Here is a 16463-nt window from a genome sequence, read left to right on the forward strand (position 1 = left end):
AATATATTAAAAGAAGTAAACACAAAGACAGAAAGTATATGAAAATTGCAGCTTTTCTCTGTTATTGCCTGTACAACCATTCATGGAAACATGACCTCAGATGAGGTGACTGAGGAGGACATGGTGAGAGAGCCTCCCTTCTTCTTACCTCTGTCCAGTATTTCAATTCCTTCTCCTTTCAACTTGCAAACCAATTTTTCTTGCAACCTTTTTACCTCGGCTTCCTTCTGCTCTAATTTGTCTTTCAAAGCTGCTAGCTCATCCTGTAACAGACACAGAATCACTCAGTAACAGCTTCCACACGCATCTGAGACGTTTCCAAAATTCCCTCCTATGAAGCACAGTGGACAGGTCTCCTCAGCCGGTGGAAACGACCAAGGGCCCCCTGGCATTTACAGTGGCTGAGGGTACACCCACCAAACTGACTCTGAACGTCACAACAGACCGCTGAGTCCATAAGGGGGCAAAACCAGGGGGCCTATGGTCCGAAAGTGTTGGTCTCATGTATAATTGAAAAGAGATTTTACATCTAAATTTAAAAAAAGAAAGTGTAAAGCAAAAAAGCAGTTTTCTTATTTAACCTTGCAGAGACAGAAAAGGTGCAGGTGATGAGACTGGGCAATTTACAAACACTTATTTTGGTATTTATAGGGCATTTTGCATGTTCAAAGCTGGACAACTATGGAACCATGCTTACACCAGGCTGAGGACAGTTTCAGAAATAACCACTGCTTCTACGAAAGAAAAATCAATCACGACACCATCAAGCACATAAACACATACTGGAAAGCAGTTCAGATGAAAATGTGGTACCTCTGCCACAGTTTGGGTTTGCCAATCAAGCATTAGGAAAGGAAGCTTAGAGTTGAGATTCATGGGAATAAGACAGATGGTGTTTGGGGGAGTTGGGGTGTATTAGATAAATGCTGTCAAAATTTAACTTAGATCTAACCATCTGCACTAGCAAGTGACTGGCATGGATCCATGCATTTAACTTTTTAAAATTTGAGTCAAATCCTACCCAGTTTAGTAACATGTTTCTTTGATGTCCGAGGATATCTTGTGCAACAGCATCATCAAGACAGGACCCTCAGTGCAAATGTACCCAACACTGAAAATTTAATTTGTTCAGTTTGTAAACAAAACAAAACAAGGCAAGACTCATAATTTTGGCATTTACAGTTTCTAACTGAAGTTTTAAATCCTTAAAGGAATAAACCAAACTAGAACGCTGTGGCTTAGGTATATTCCTGAGCTTCCCTCAAAAGATCTGCTGCAAATATACAGTGATGTCTGCAACCCAAACTATGGCCCAGACTACAGAATTTCTTGAAATTGGTTCCTGTTTGCTCTAAAGCACCATTAAAAAAACAGATTAATCTTAAAATTGTCAAGAAATCAAAGCTTCTTCTAGAACAGTGGTTGGGCAACGCAATCCTCCAGTGCTCCAACTTGGTACTGATTTTGATGGGATTTCTGCCAGTGTAGGACCCATGCTTCTCTAAAACAAGACCATCTCTTGGTCACTTGAGAAGCTGCTGTTATACCCATGGGCAACTAGAGCTGCATGTGGCTGTTGATGTGTATTTCTTCGCCTGAATTAGAAACACAATATGTACATTTACACGTGGGAGAGGGGACAGTATAAAAGAATCACTATTTTCTAGCTAGTTTTCATGAATACATCTTCTCTAAAAAGGTGAGAAAAAGTTCCGTCTGAATAATGGATGTAAGCTACAGAAGAGGCAATCTTCCCTTGGAAGGGGAATGATTTTAACCCAAGTCTAATTCCATTATGTGTAACCTATGCAAAGTTCACAATACTAAAATCCTCTCCCATCCAATATAAAAGCTGTTTACAAGGAATATCTACATCAAGAGCTTTCCACATCTAATGGGAAAGGGCGCACTGCATATCAATACACAGCAATTAATGAAGAACAGAGAATGACAGCACAATGCAAGACAAACCGTAAAACAGTGGAACATGAAGGATTCAAAACAGGCCCAGTGTTACCCAGAAATTACTACACCTTTAGCATCTGGCTTTTTTGCTCCATCCGCTGCTTTTCATACTGCATCTGACCCACTTTGATTTTCATACTAGAAAGTTTGGCCATTAAAGACTGGTAACAGAGACAGAGGAGTGAGAGAAAACTAAAGATAGAAAAGAGACAAGGCTAAATGGCAAAGAGAAGTTAGACACTTACAGAAACAGGCAGCTAGAATTACTTAGGTAAATGCTTTCTCTTCAGAAGTGGCTGATTTTTAGCACATTTAGAAGAAAATAAACGCTCAGCTTTGGTCTCATCTATGGCACATGCCTTATGTATTGCAACTGGAGTTTCTTGACACTTATGTGAAACAAGGGTCTAAAGAGGTAATAAATTTACTGCTAACAGCCAGCTGCACGGTAAGCTATCCTTCATAAAAAACAACGCCCAGATCTGAAAACCATAGCATGAAATTTGGAAATAACCACTGTTGCTAAGTAAGTACCACGAAACCCCTGGGCCTGAGTGTGCTCAGGATTTTGCACAGTGCGGGCAAGGATTGGGGAAAAGAGAGCAAACTTCTAAAGCCTGACTTACGCTCATCTCTGCTTCTTCCCCTCAGCCTCACTTACTTTGGTCGTTTTCAGTTTTTTCTCATACTGGAGTCTTTCGTTGTCCATTTCTCCCACTCTCAACCGCAATTCATTTATTTCCTGGATCAAATCCTGAGTGAGGGGAAAAACAAGATGAGAAACAACAAAGAAATTCAGAAAACAAACCAGAACAATAGCTACCCATTGGTAAGACCGTAAGAACACAGCAGCAATAAAAGGCACTCCATACACAAAACCACACCGCCCAAATTCATAGCTAAGTCAAGCAATTCAGAGCCTCGTAGATATCCAGCGACTGTATTTCTCAGTTCCTGCGTTACTGCACTGAATGCAAGAGGGCAGAGAACAAAGGGAAACATAAATTCAAGTTGTGTTCCCTGTGCTGAGGGCCAAGAAAGGCCTCCTGCCTCTCTGGCTGCTCAACTGCTTGGATGTCCACCACTGCGAGCAGGTAATGGAAAACCATGGCAGCCGTCCTTCAATAAGCAGCAGCCACATCCTCCCTTCCCCAGTCCCTCCCACCCCAGCCTCGCCAGCCGTCACCTGCCTTTTCAAAATATGAAGTGATTACAGTGTAAATCCATGTTTCCGCCACTCAGATGAGCCCCTCTAACTGAAGGTTGAATGGAAGAGCCATCACAAGCACAAAGGCATATGTACTTTAAGCGTCAATGGTGCCACTAAATCTGAGCTTTGTAAATTCAGCCTGGTTTGGAAGAATCTCGGAGCCACCACCAACTCACATCTGAGCTCTTCAGGAGAACGGCTCGACCTCCTGGCCATCCTCCTGGAGAGACCTACCAGGTTTGGAGGTCAGCTGTGACTGCCACCAGTTGTACAGCTCCCTTCCTGCAGTGGTCAAATGAACTCTGAGTTTGACCACCCCACCAAGGTGCAAGGCACTCTTTCTCCAAACCTCCCCGTCCTCTAGATGGGAAAGTGGTACCTTAAGTGGCCAGCTGCAGACCTGCAGGAAGCCTGGAGGACAGCCAGGAGAAAGTGTCCCTCCATATAAAACATAACAAACCACAGCTTATTGGGAAAAATGATCTTCCTGCTCAGCAGGGAAACACGTTACCAGAAAGCTGCGGCTTTTGCATAACTCAAAGATGTCCAGCAGGCTTCTGCCTCATGTATACCTCACTGACCTTTAGTTTATGTATGGACACCGGATCAGCGTTACGTTTGTGTAAAAAAAGGAAAAAAAAAGAAAAAAAAAGAAAAAAAAAGAAAAAAAAATAAGAAAAAAAAGAAAAAAAAAAGAAAAAAAAAGAAAAAAAAAAAAAAAAAGGCAGTTTCTCAGCAGCTACTGTAATGCTGTTTCACCAGGAAACTCTTTAAAAGAGGAGATAAACTCTCTGTGCACCCTAGAAAACATAAGAGACTTGAACTGCAGTACAAAGACTTTTAAACTACCAAGAAGATAGTACGGTACTCGGTTGGCCTGTCTTCCTACATGATAAGGCAAATCCTATCCATGTCAAGCAACACTGTACATTGAGCCAACAACTGTAAGCACAATTTTTCAGAGCTAAGTGTATCATTAGTAGAGATTTATAATTTATAAATTAACAAACCAGCAGCTGACATTTAAAGGGTATTCATGGGTACCTGGTAACATCTGCCTTCCAGTCCCATGCCACATTTTCTAAGCTTACAAGCCCCCGGTTATTATTTTGTGCTTAATGAATCTGATGGCAACAGAGCAACATCTGTATTTCTTTAGCAAGATCCAAGTTCAACTACCAGAACTACAAGGAAAATAAAAATACAGAACATTTTGATGCTATTAGTAATTTCTACTGCTAATGTATGACTTTCTGATTTGGACACACCTGCAGTTCCTCACTGATTGTTCAATGTGTGACCTTCACAAGGCACATCACTCTTCCGTATAAATGTACATGGATGTCAGTCTGCATGACTACATTAATTGATCTGTTTCTTATCAACACCACGTGTTTGAGATCTCTAACAAATCTCTGTTCCCAGGTCTGATGGTCAGCTTTGACACTATGACAATTGATTTGCTTGGGGCTTTTCTCTACTGCAGCCATCATTTTTGCTTTGCCATGATCCAATGTCAAAATATGCTGTGTAGCAGTATCTGCTGAGGTTGTTGCCTACATATTCATCACTTGAACTATGTGACTTCTAAAATACTGGAGGAGGAGAGGGAAACCAGTTATCCATATTCAAAAGGCCCCTCTGAGCAAAAGGAGTAACAAACTAGAACTCTGCTCCTTTTATGAAAAAAGTTAGTGCAACCCGTATAGATTAACAGAAATGTCAAGATGCACTCACAATGTCACGGAAAAGAGAGCAATCTTGCAACCAGAATCCAAGAGTGTAAGATCTTGGAGCAGAAACTAAATTCTTCTGCTTAATCTGTTAGGGGCCTCATGGGTAATCGGATCCTTTACCACTGGTAACTGGTCACCAAAAATACTGTACAATTTGCTCAAGGATTAAACAGAACTAAACACAAGTCATAACAGCATGCTTTGCCCTAAAAATATTTTCAATTACTCTCTTGCAAGTGCAACATTAACTCATGTCTTAAGTTATCTACAACACAGTAACTGTAAATGACATTCATTCTCATCTTTTTGAGTCAGAGGAGTACATTAAAGATTCACCAGGTTCCATATACGGACCCTCATTAGTACAAAAGAGACGGTCAAGCCTTGCATAAAAGAGCAGAGGAAAAAGAAAAGGCCCAAACAGGGCTGTCTCCCCTGCTACTGAATTACTATTTAACTTTGGGCAAGCTACTGGAGGTAGAGATTGTCAAAGGCACTGAGGTTCCCTAAGAATCTTCCCGGTGTATTTCACTTTCCTGCTTGCTGCCCTGAAACATTTACCATTTTCTTCCACTATTCTCTGTTCAACTGATTTTGACTACAAACCTTTCACAGCAAGGACTGTGCCTTGCCCCCTCCTGCGGCAGCCCCAGCAAGGAGATCACAGCACTGTTTGAAACCTGAAGGTGCCAACCATTATAACTGCTTACGGCCTGAAGAGGTTTTGGGACCAGTGTGATGCTTGAGGTGCGTATGTGCCCATGGCACTGAGGGTGTTGAACGGCTTCATCGGGATCTGAGATCAGACCAAAAACCCACTGCGTTCCCTGGCTGACTTGGATGAACCAGCAGTAAAACAGTCACCCACATGGTGGCCAGTGTATGGCACCTGCTCTGCCTTTATTCCTCTCCTTTGTATACCTCCTCTTCGGGCACCCATAAATGGGTTAAAATACCTGCCCTGGGCATAATGCATGCTCCTGTCTCAAAAACCTGCAAAACAGGAAAGAGCCATCAAATGGTCCTCTTCTGATCCAGGGTCAAGTCCCTCCATGCAAACACCCAAGAGCTGTTCCTTGCACGGATCCATGAATGGAGCTGACGGGGTGGGACATACAGACTCCTATTTCCCGAAGCCTTTTCCTTCCCTGCTCATGTTACTTGCTCTCTTCATGGCAGGGCCAGGGAGGCAATGATAACTTTAAGCTTCAGAGGTCAGAGGCTTCCTTACTGGCACTGGAAACACAAACTACATTTGCAGTTTTGCTCCACTCAGAAATTCATCTGCACAAAGGAGACTGGTGGTGTTTAAATTATGAAGAATTCCCCATGAGTGAGCCAGTTTAACCTCTGGCTGCTGCTTCAAAGACCATGTCTGGTTATGGACTCCTCCCTAAACTCCCTCGTACGATATTTTCTTACATAAACTCAGCCCAACTCAGACCACCCGTGCTCCTTAAGGAAAATAATACTGGTGTCTGCTGAGAAAGTGGAAAGACTGGAATGATTTAAAGAACAGAACGATTCTAAATCTCTATTAAGTATACAATTAGCTTTGAAAAAGCTGTGTATTTGTGAACATCTAGACAGGAAAGTCCTAGAGCACAAAGGAAAAAAAGCTTATACATCTATTGTGAAGCATCTGTTTAGAGAAAGAATGGCGAATATGAGAAACCTACCAAGCTGGAATGGGAAGTTGCCATGACAGACATAAGTCAAAACTGAATAATATGAAGGATTTAATCTGAATGGTAGCAGACAGTAGCTCCACAAAAGTTGTTTTAAGATATCAATGTTTTTTTTATTTTCACTTTCTTTTCCCTAAATAAAAACAGAAGCATAGTTTTTCTTTCCCAGTTTGGGTATGAAACTCCATTTTGAACACTGCATGTAAATGCCATAATGTGTTTTATGTTAGAGTATTTTAAATATTCATTTAAATACTCAGCTCTGCTGAAATAATTGATCGTCTATTACTTTAAACAGGAATATAATTAGATCAACACTGAATAAAATATTGTGTACTTCTGAATAAGTCCTGCCTCCAAAATACCTGCCAGAGATTTTGCAAGGCTGAGACCCTTACAACTAATTAGCCATTCATTTTTCCACTGAACAAAATGGAAATTAAGATATATTATCCCTTTCAGTGTCTAAGCCTAAGCCTTTTTACAGCTATAAAGTGTTGAAACAAAGAAGAAACAACATAATAATTTCTATCACACTGAACTACATCATTCTGGTTTTCAAAGGGAGGGAGGAACATTTTAGTAATAGTTCACTAGTTCTAGCATAAATATCCAGGAAATATATATAGCTCCTAATTATAGTAATTACCTTTTAAACATAATTTAAGTTATCTTTTTTTTTATCAAAAACATTAAGCGTATTTCAAGGTATTTCAAAGAGAAAGGTCTTCATAGCTGCCATGCAGGTAGGCCTCTTGCATCGAGCCTACAGAGTTGCAGTGCATATTGTGGTCCTCACACTAACCACTTTTCTGGGAACAGAGGTAGCTCCACATCCACCTTCTTGGTCTGCTGTCTGAATTGTGCTATTAAGTTACGGAGAGACTGCAGTTCAGGAGGGAAATGAAAACAGAGGGAGTACAGGAAAGCTCAGCAAAGAATCACATTCAATAAAAAAAAGACAGAAAGAGAGGAAGCAAATCACCCAAAGCCCAATCACTTTTGTTACCTGTTTTGGAAAGCACAAGAAACCACAGGGTGTTTACAAATGGAGATGCAGTGGAATCCAGTTCTGAAAGCACCTCACTGCAGTCGTTTGGACCAAACCTTGCCTCCCCAAAGCCATTTACTGCTGATGTCAACTCATTTATCTACTGTTCGGGCTGCTTATGATAGGTGTCAGTATACAGGTGAAGAGAGTTATCTGTTGTACGCTGCAATTCATGAAAGAGCCGAGGACTGTGTGGGCAGAGAGACCTCATGGGAGCTGAGAAAGCAGCTTAACACACCTCCTACGGACGCAGCAGACCTTCAACGGTTCCCTCCATCACCTCTCCATCTGCCAATTTCTCCAGCATTGCCATGCACAGTACTTGCCCGGACTGCAAAATCAGCCGCTTTTAAGGCAATGCTGTGATCCTTCACATAACATCTGGTTTCAAACTGGAGGAAAAGGTAGCAGGAGGCAACATGAATCCGATCCACAGCTTGGCAGCACCCACATGTGCTACACTGCAGGAACGGACACCGCCATCACTACGTAAATGATCACCACCTTTCAAAGCTGAACATGATTTGAGTCACTAGTTTTCAACCTGTGGACTTCTTTGAGTCTGCCTATTACTTCAGACAGGCCCAGAGAAAGTAATTCAAAAGCAAGCCTAACTTTTGCTCTTACGCTTGCAATACAAGTGAGGAACGACACTCCACTGGAAAATATGCAGGAAACTGGAAGGGAGTTGATAAACCACTGACTGAAACGGAAAGAGCAAATTTTGTCTCCTGTGATGACATTATGGCTTCTTCCCTTCTAGAAATGAATGACAACTGCAACATCCACATACAAACACCCCACATTTCAGCTCATTGATGAACCCAGAATTGGAAATTTTGTTCTGCTTCCTAGGCAGACTCCAAGGTATTTCTGATATGGGGTATGTCACCCTGGCAGTGAAGCTCGGCCTGATTCTTGGCGTTTCCTGGAAAAACTGGGTTTGCCCATCTGCTTTGAGGCTTCCTGGCTTCAAACACGAGCAAGGTTCAGCTATACAGATCTGTGGCACACAGAGGGCAAATGCCCCAGGAGAGCGCTGCCAGGGATGGCAGCTCCAGGCTGCAGCTCTGCCTGGCACTGTACACCGCTGGGCTGAAGCCACTTCTGTGGGGCTGGGGTTTGAAGTGAGGCTTCAAAATGCCCTCAGACTGAGTCACCTCATTCTCTCTGTTACTGAAACCGAAGGTTGTATCTTTCAGTGTGCCGTGTCTTTGCAAACGCATGCTTTTTGTACTTTCAACGGGCTTAAGCATTTGCCTCAAACATGCCTTACTAAGACAATGACAGTTTCAAGTTGGGACAGGAGAGTGCAGTATGTTCATGACTTTATTTAAACCTATCCTAAATGCCATCCCTCCTGAGATCTGATGGCAAGAATCAAAAACTGGTTTTGGAAATCTTTCTGTGTAAAACCAGAGTTTACCAAAGAGGACACGTTTTATTTTAAGAGATACATGTTTTAACCTTAAAGATGAATTCTCTTCTTGCCTGGCAAAAAAAAAAAAAAATTCCCAGGAAATTTTCAGGTAATGTGAAGCTAGACACAGCTTTCACAATTTATTCAGTTGGGTTTTACTCACGTCTGTGTCTCTGAATCTGTCCTCATAGTCCAATCTATCCTTCTCTACAGATGTAAGCTTTAACTTCAGAGTGGAAATCTCTGCCATCAGATCCAGCTTCTGAGTTTCAAGGGATGTTCTGCTTAAAAGCTCCTGATTCAACATAAAGAGGAAGAAAACAGAATTATTCATCCAAGGGGAAGAAATCGGCAATTTATTTCTACAGCTAAAGGCCTCTTTCATGGGGAAAAGTATCACAGTCTTCCTTGCACTCTGGGACACAGCTATTACCCATCTGACAGACTCCAGGCAGCTAGGATGCATCTGAGATCACGAGGGCACTATGATGGGTTGGCTGCCAGGATGAAAAAAAAAGCTTGTCTGTCATCACAGTTGCTCTGGGCAGCAAGGAGCTTTGAGGGGAACCCACCCATCCTGCCAGAGGCTTTAATCCAAGTCTGTTTGAAGTTCAGTGGGGAAAGGCTCAAAGAAGAGCAGGACTGGATTCCTACAGTGTAAAGCAGCACTGACATCACCAAGTACAAAGACTTTAAAGCAAATATGGTAGAAAATTATCACTTAGTTAAGAGACATCAAGGGGTGCAACACCTTGAAGTGCATTGCTCTCACCGAAGCAAAATGCAGTTCGTTAAGACAGAATGAAGACAGACAGCGAGACAGACATGTGCCTGTGAAATACCTGCTGCAGCATCTCTTCCGTGGCATTCAGCTTCTCCCTGTGCTCCTCTAGACAGAACTCCAGATCCCGAATCTTTTCTCCTTGGGCTTCCACCTGGTCTGTAAGCACACTTACCTGCACAGCGGAGAAAAAGGGATGCATACTTAGTACCTTGCACCAATGCCACATGTGTCGCCTGAAAAACTGTACGTGAGTAACAGTGCTGGCTGGGCCACGGATGAAATGGGGGGAGGAGGAGCAGCAGCAGAGCCCTGCAGTGGACACAATGTGTGGCAAAGGCAAAAAGAGAGGAGGGAAAGCTCCTCGTGCTTACTGGAATTTCAGCCAAAGTTCTGGTGGACACAATGCAATCCTGCATTTCCCCTCCTGACTTGCCCTGGAAGTTTTCGCAAGGGGTGGCTGCTGCATTTTACAGCCAACAATTACGCCGTTGCTGTGACAATACATTAACTAAAACCCACTAGCTCCTACCTTAATAACTAAATAGCTAAACCTCACTGCATACAATTTATTCTGCTTTCCAACTGATTGCACACAGTGTACCATAGCGTACAGCTTCTCCTTTTCAGAACAATAAAAGCAAAGGAGGTTAAAACACACTGACTGAGGCTAGGCAAGACCAAGACAACACCTTTGAGACTGATTCTCATTTTGCCTTTTCTGAATTTTTTGTTTTAAACAGGCTCTTTCGAGGAAATCTGCAGTACCGCTGGGAATGAGGGCAAGCTGCCTAGAGCAGAACTCAGCATTGTCACAGCCCTTAGGCCAGGTCTGCGTCAGGAGACCGCAGGACACCTGCGCAGACCAAGGGGTGCCAGGTAGTCCCAACTCTGATGGCAGGAGTAAGCCAGCTGGCAAGAGCACTCGGGGCTGACCCAGTCCAGCCCAGCAGCAGGTGAGCAGGACCTCCGAGGAACTGCTCATCTCCTCCTGCCCATTGGCCAGTCCTGCAGCTTTTGTCACCTTTCACGAGGACAGGACATCTGTCACCTGATGCGGACAGCATGTGAATGGTCATAGAAAATGGTGATCTTAAGGATACACACGAATGTAAGAAGGCGGTCACTCTGCAGACCTGCTCACCTAACAAGATTCAAAAAGAGATCAGATACACAGAAAGAAAGCCCTTTAGAATTTTCCTGCAATCTAAATTCCTATCCTTAATCTGTGTTAACTCTCAAGTATCAGCAAGCCTTCTGAACACTGTCCAAGATGACACAACTGCAAATAAATCCTCAGAGGTTTTATCGCATGCTATCGAAAAGTCTTATGAATGCAATAGCAGAAAAAAATAATTTAGGTGACTACTCACTTGCAGAACAAGAGATTCCTTATCATTTTCCAGACGAGCCAGCCTTTCTTGATACACATCTCCATTCCCAGATATATGTCCATTAGTCTGAAAAAGACAGCAAATATTGTGTTGTCAGCTACTGTACCATAAGCCTCATTCAACGTTGTCAGCACACTTAAGGAGTATTTTTAGTCTGCACAGTTCAAGAACAGATTTAAAGTCTTCTTCAGCCCCCAAAGGGTTACAAATCGAATAAACTGTCAACAAAGGATACACAACCACCGTTCAGGACAAGAATTGTTCAGAGGCTTAAAGATGAGAAAGGAAAACCTTTTGGTGACCCAATTCTGTGCATTCAGCATTTTGTTAACAAAATTTATGCTCAATGATGTACTATGCTAAGCCATACTTGCAAAGAGACAAATACCCCAAGACATTCAGCAAGTGAAAAAAAATCAACGTACAATCTACAAAATGTGCATTATGCTTCTCAATTTTTTCTAAAACACACATAAGAGACATCCTTTTACATCAGGCACATTTTACTGGGTATGGGTGAACGTCTGCACTCTAAACGCATCTCTTTATAAAGCTGCCTGAGGCTAAAGAGAAGCAAGAATACATGTTAATGCTATCAGAGAGTTCAGAGGAATCAGCAACTTACTTTCTTCATAAAAACTTCAATGCTCTTGAGCAGCAAGAAGGATTTTACTCTATCCATATTCAAACCTGTCTCAAAGCACTTTGTGATGGACGCCACAATCAGATCTTGGCTCAGAAAAGACATTCTTGTTCCCATCATTGCCTAAATCTCTTAGAGTATTCTGAAAAGCTTCTCTGAAATCCAGTGTGCTCAGTACAGAGGCTCCCACCAACTCCAAGGGGCCTCGATCTCCCGCCGAGTATGTGACGAAAAGAAACCGGGCAACTGATCCTCGTGCCCCGGTGAGTCTGCAGCACAACCCTGCCATGAGAGGCCACCCCCACCTAGGAGCTGCAAGCCTCAGGCTCCTGCTTTGAATCTCCCTTTCACACAGCCTGTCTCCCCTGATTGCAGAAGATGCCTCAGGAAACGTCCAGCTAAAACTCCTTTTCTAAGATACATGCCTGACTTTGGGTGACGGGAAAAACTGCCTTGTTTGAAACCAGAGGAATGAAATGCCCACCGGCACCACTTAAAGATTAGATGCAAAGCAAACAGGAGGGGGTACAAAGTATTTGACCTCACCTTAGCGCTCTCCTCAAGAAATCAGGCTGTGTCATGGCAGCTTGTAAATCAGTGTGCAGTTGCAAATGTGTCTCCCAAGCATACATGTGTAACCTTTACAATACCTTTACCTTGACCATAATACCTCCCCTGAAATCACTAGAGCTACAGCAGACTAAGAAAGGATGCTCCCTAGTAATTTGTACCAATACCTCACACCATAATGATACCCTGAATATGAATTATTTAGCAGTAAATTACTAGGCCTTCTGACCATCGAGAAACTAAGCACCAAGGCAGAAATACTCTAAACTTCTGAGTTTGCTCTGTTTTCCCCCGACCTCTACAGAATTTAGCTCATGCCATAGGATTTCCATTCAAGATCAGTGAGACTTGAGTTTTGTAACAATTTTAATTTAGGTGAAAGAAGTCGAAGAGCTTCCAAAATAAACTTGTTAGCTGCTCAACTAGGAGATTATACTTTAAATTTTGTAACTTGCCTTGTATGCGAAATACAAAAACGAGGTTTTTGCATACTTTTGCTATTCTGTAGCTCCCTTCTCATTTAAAGACCTTCAACACATCTCGGGCACTTACTCAGCTGCCATGAATACAGCATCTGTATTTCGTAATACACAACACATTTATCAATCCAGTGTGTGTCTCTGATGTAGGAAAGTGACATTCATCCCCCATTACAAAGAGACAGCCAAGGTGCAAAGACACCCCTCCAGCCTGCCAGGGCTCACATGAAAGTCCTTGTCAAAGCACAGGCTCGACTCCCTGTCTCCCAACCACCACATCAGTGCCCTAACCACCGAACTTCCCGATGCCTTTAGACAGTGTAACCAGACACAAATTAACTAAAACCAAAGACTGCATGAAGAAAATATGTCGACGTAAGTATTGGTTTCACACTACGATGCAAATGTCTTTATGATGCTGTGAAAATCGACAAGGTGTTAAAGCAGAATGTAGTCATTGTGCACAGCATCTTGCCAAGACACCTTTGTTGTTAAACTCCGTTCCCATTCCTCAAAAAAATATCCTGTTTTGCTCAGCACATCCTACTTCATTTTAAAATACGAGTATTTAGAGAGTGAGAGTTCAGGCCACAGCTGCACATTGCCATGAGAAAGAGGGAGGAGGTGATGGCAACCCCAAATAGGACCGGAGTAAAGGTTTTTCTCCCACAAAACCAAATACAAAGATGTCTTTGCTGGCAGTCGCCAGAAATATTTTGTAAAATCTGCATAAAAACAGACCTCCTGTGGAACACCGAAAACAGAAAACTTTGTGTACAACCCAACAGCAGTTTGCTTTTTGCCTGACATGTTGTTAGCTTCTGCTTAATACCTGAGACTAACTCTTCATTTTAGGCATGAAAAGGCAAGAAAGTCACTGACTTTGGTTACAGTGGGGAAAAAGATAAAGAGTTGGAGAAAGCATGACACAGCGCGGTCACAGCAGCTATTTCATAGGGCAGCAGCCCCAGCACCTCCTATGGTGGTGCAGAGATCAGGGACCTGCAGGCAACAGCCACACGATGCCTTCCTGCACATCTCCTCTGTGCTGTCTTCAAAGATAAAAAGTTGATACCTGGCATGATTTTCTTCCCAGAGAGATGACGAAAGAAGAGAGGAGATGAAACGCACGAAAAAAAGAAGGGTAATGATGGCAGGGGGCAGGACTGAAGAGAAATCGAGAGGGAAGATGCCCAAACACTGGATATGGGAAATCAGTGCATCAGGAGATGGGGTGGAGGGAGCCCCAACGGGGATGAACAGGCTGCAGGGAGGTATGAAAGATGCCAGGAGACCTGGTGTGTGCAAAACCTGGGTGAGCAACACTCGGTGTGTCCTTCAGGAGGAGTTTCTCTCCACCTGGGGACCCGCAGCCTCCCCTGGGACTGAGCCCAGCAGCTACTCAGTCTGCAGAGCAATGGCTCTGCTTTAACAAAAAACCAAACCAAACCAAACCAAACCAAAAAAAGTAAATATTTGATTCAACAGCAACTGCAGGAGTATTTGGGGCACTTAGTAGTTCTGGATCAAATTTGTATCATCGAAGTCAATACAGGATTAACACAGTTTACTAGTTGTGTAAGACAAGCTTTTCCATTTCCCAGAGAAGGTTCTTCCCCATTAGCAACTTAAAATCTACGTTCAATTAAGTGGTTAGACTTAGCATGTGTTTTCAATTTAGGGATTAATTGCAAAACACTATATGGCAAGAGAATGCAGATTTACCAATACCGATCTTAATCCTAAAAACAAAAGAACAGTTGTCACGATGCCACTGAGGCTTCGCAGAAGTTCGAGGTTAAGCGTTTACTTAAAATGACTTACAAGATCAGACCCAGTGCACTTAAAAAGTCTGCAAGATCAATCCGTGGCTAATCTGTTAAACACGTGTGTAAGCTTTGTCTGCAATCATGTAAGTGTAAAAATCCACACTGCTCTGGAGGGAATTATTCCTGTAATAAGTAGATGCATCACCAAACTTTCACAGCTTGCCTGCCCTCAGTCTTTAATCCATTTTCCCTGGAAGTGAGTTAGCATTCCAAACCGCAGGAAGTTCCTAACAGCTGTTGTTTTAAGCCTCCTAATTAAAAAAAAAAAAAAAAAAATCTGTTTCCTCTCAATTGCTGAATTCTCCTTTCAAAAATAAAACTCATTTTTAGCCTACTGCAGCTGATACCCTCATTTTCTCTTCTGCTTTTGAGACAAAATAAGCAGAACAAATCACACTGTTCTTGCTGAAGATGCAATTTGATTTGTATAGAAAGAGCTGCCACTCCACAGCATTATTTTCTTGTATGGCAGCTTGCACTGACTGTTTTGACCACGACAGCCCAGTCCACAGTTGGGCAAGTGAGCTGTCCCTGACATCTCTTTCCTGACCATCTGGAGTTAAATTAGAGCTCATCAACATGCTTATGTTGTTCAGATCATTATCATACACATTACCTATGCTTAGCTAAGCCCAGCTACTGCTGTTCTGCCTGTTCACTCAGTTTTAGGGAGTCCCTTGCAAGGGGGGCTCCACCAGCCTCAGCTACCTCAACATCACTTGGTGTGCCACGGGCAGAGTCTCCAGGTTTTCCAAGCAATGTATTTGTCACCGTTTCCCCTGTCATACAGAGCGTGACAGCTTTACCCTCCGTAAGTATTGATGCCATCCCAAATTCATACTGGTCAAATCTGTCTGAACATAATCCGTACCCACGTTTAACCAGTTTGCATGGGAGCTCACCGCTGCCCTCCCAAACCGGCATCTCCTGCATTTCACGCCTCCCTACTCATCGCTCTGAGTATCTGCAGCCTGCTCCACATGCTCCGGCAGCAGGCAGGCAGACCCGCTGCTCAGCTTTTCCTAAAGTTTACAGATTAGTTCCTCCCTACAGAACGAGCTGGGGGAGGGGAGGGAAACCCCACTCAAAACCCCCACATTATATTTTCAAGGCTTCATTACAATAAAAGTGAATTCTGAAAGAAAACCAGCTTAAGACAGGCCTTCACTCTGAGGAATTTACCTGAAACATTTCCTAAATACAAGTAACACGGCTGTTGAATAGGGAAGATGCAACCATTTCAGAATATTCAGTTTCTTCAACAGCAGCTCAGCTGGTATCTGACACAAGAGAAGGATGAAATGCTTATTCCGTACCAGCATTGCCCAGCTATGGCTTGTCACTCGGAGAAATGCAAGAGCCAGAACAAACACAGACAGCCTTACCTTATTTAGCCAGATGCAGTGTCCGTGAATGTCCCAGCTATACTCCATGCTGGTCATGACTATCTTCATGCATTCAAGGACACGAGTGACTGTGGCAAGCAGCCGAAGCTGAGAGCTGCAGCCCCAGCACCGCAGGCGCCTGCCGTGCCGAGTGGCGCCGTCAAGGCTCCTCTGAACCGAGACGGAGAGGTTAAGCGACAGCAGGTTTCCTCGTCTAGCGAAGGACGGAGGCAAACGTGGCAGCGGAGTGGGAGATGTGAGAAGCGGAGCCCGCCCGTGAAGCAGCAGCGCTCCTCAGGCGGAGCAAGCAGC

The 16463-nt window shown here is 43.2% G+C and overlaps 1 protein-coding gene across 2 annotated transcripts in view; it reads right to left on the bottom strand.

Moving 5' to 3' along the window:
* PPFIBP1 (PTPRF interacting protein, binding protein 1 (liprin beta 1)) overlaps positions 1-16248 on the bottom strand; it is a 46557-nt gene extending 30309 nt beyond the window's left edge. Inside the window, exons 1-6 of one of the 2 annotated variants that reach the window (XM_009580637.1) lie at positions 16152-16248; positions 11225-11311; positions 9913-10026; positions 9234-9365; positions 2627-2719; positions 149-263 (exon numbers count right to left, since the gene is read on the bottom strand). In XM_009580637.1, the coding sequence (XP_009578932.1) occupies positions 149-263; positions 2627-2719; positions 9234-9365; positions 9913-10026; positions 11225-11311; positions 16152-16220 (610 nt within the window). In that variant the 5' untranslated portion in view covers positions 16221-16248. Of the gene's footprint in view, positions 1-148; positions 264-2033; positions 2127-2626; positions 2720-9233; positions 9378-9912; positions 10027-11224; positions 11312-16151 lie in introns of those variants that run through there. The other variant, XM_009580638.1, reaches the window with a different exon arrangement.
* Between the last annotated feature and the right edge of the window lie 215 nt (positions 16249-16463).

The sequence above is a fragment of the Fulmarus glacialis genome, unplaced genomic scaffold, assembly GCF_000690835.1.
Source record: "Fulmarus glacialis isolate BGI_N327 unplaced genomic scaffold, ASM69083v1 scaffold13106, whole genome shotgun sequence".
NCBI lineage: Eukaryota > Metazoa > Chordata > Aves > Procellariiformes > Procellariidae > Fulmarus > Fulmarus glacialis.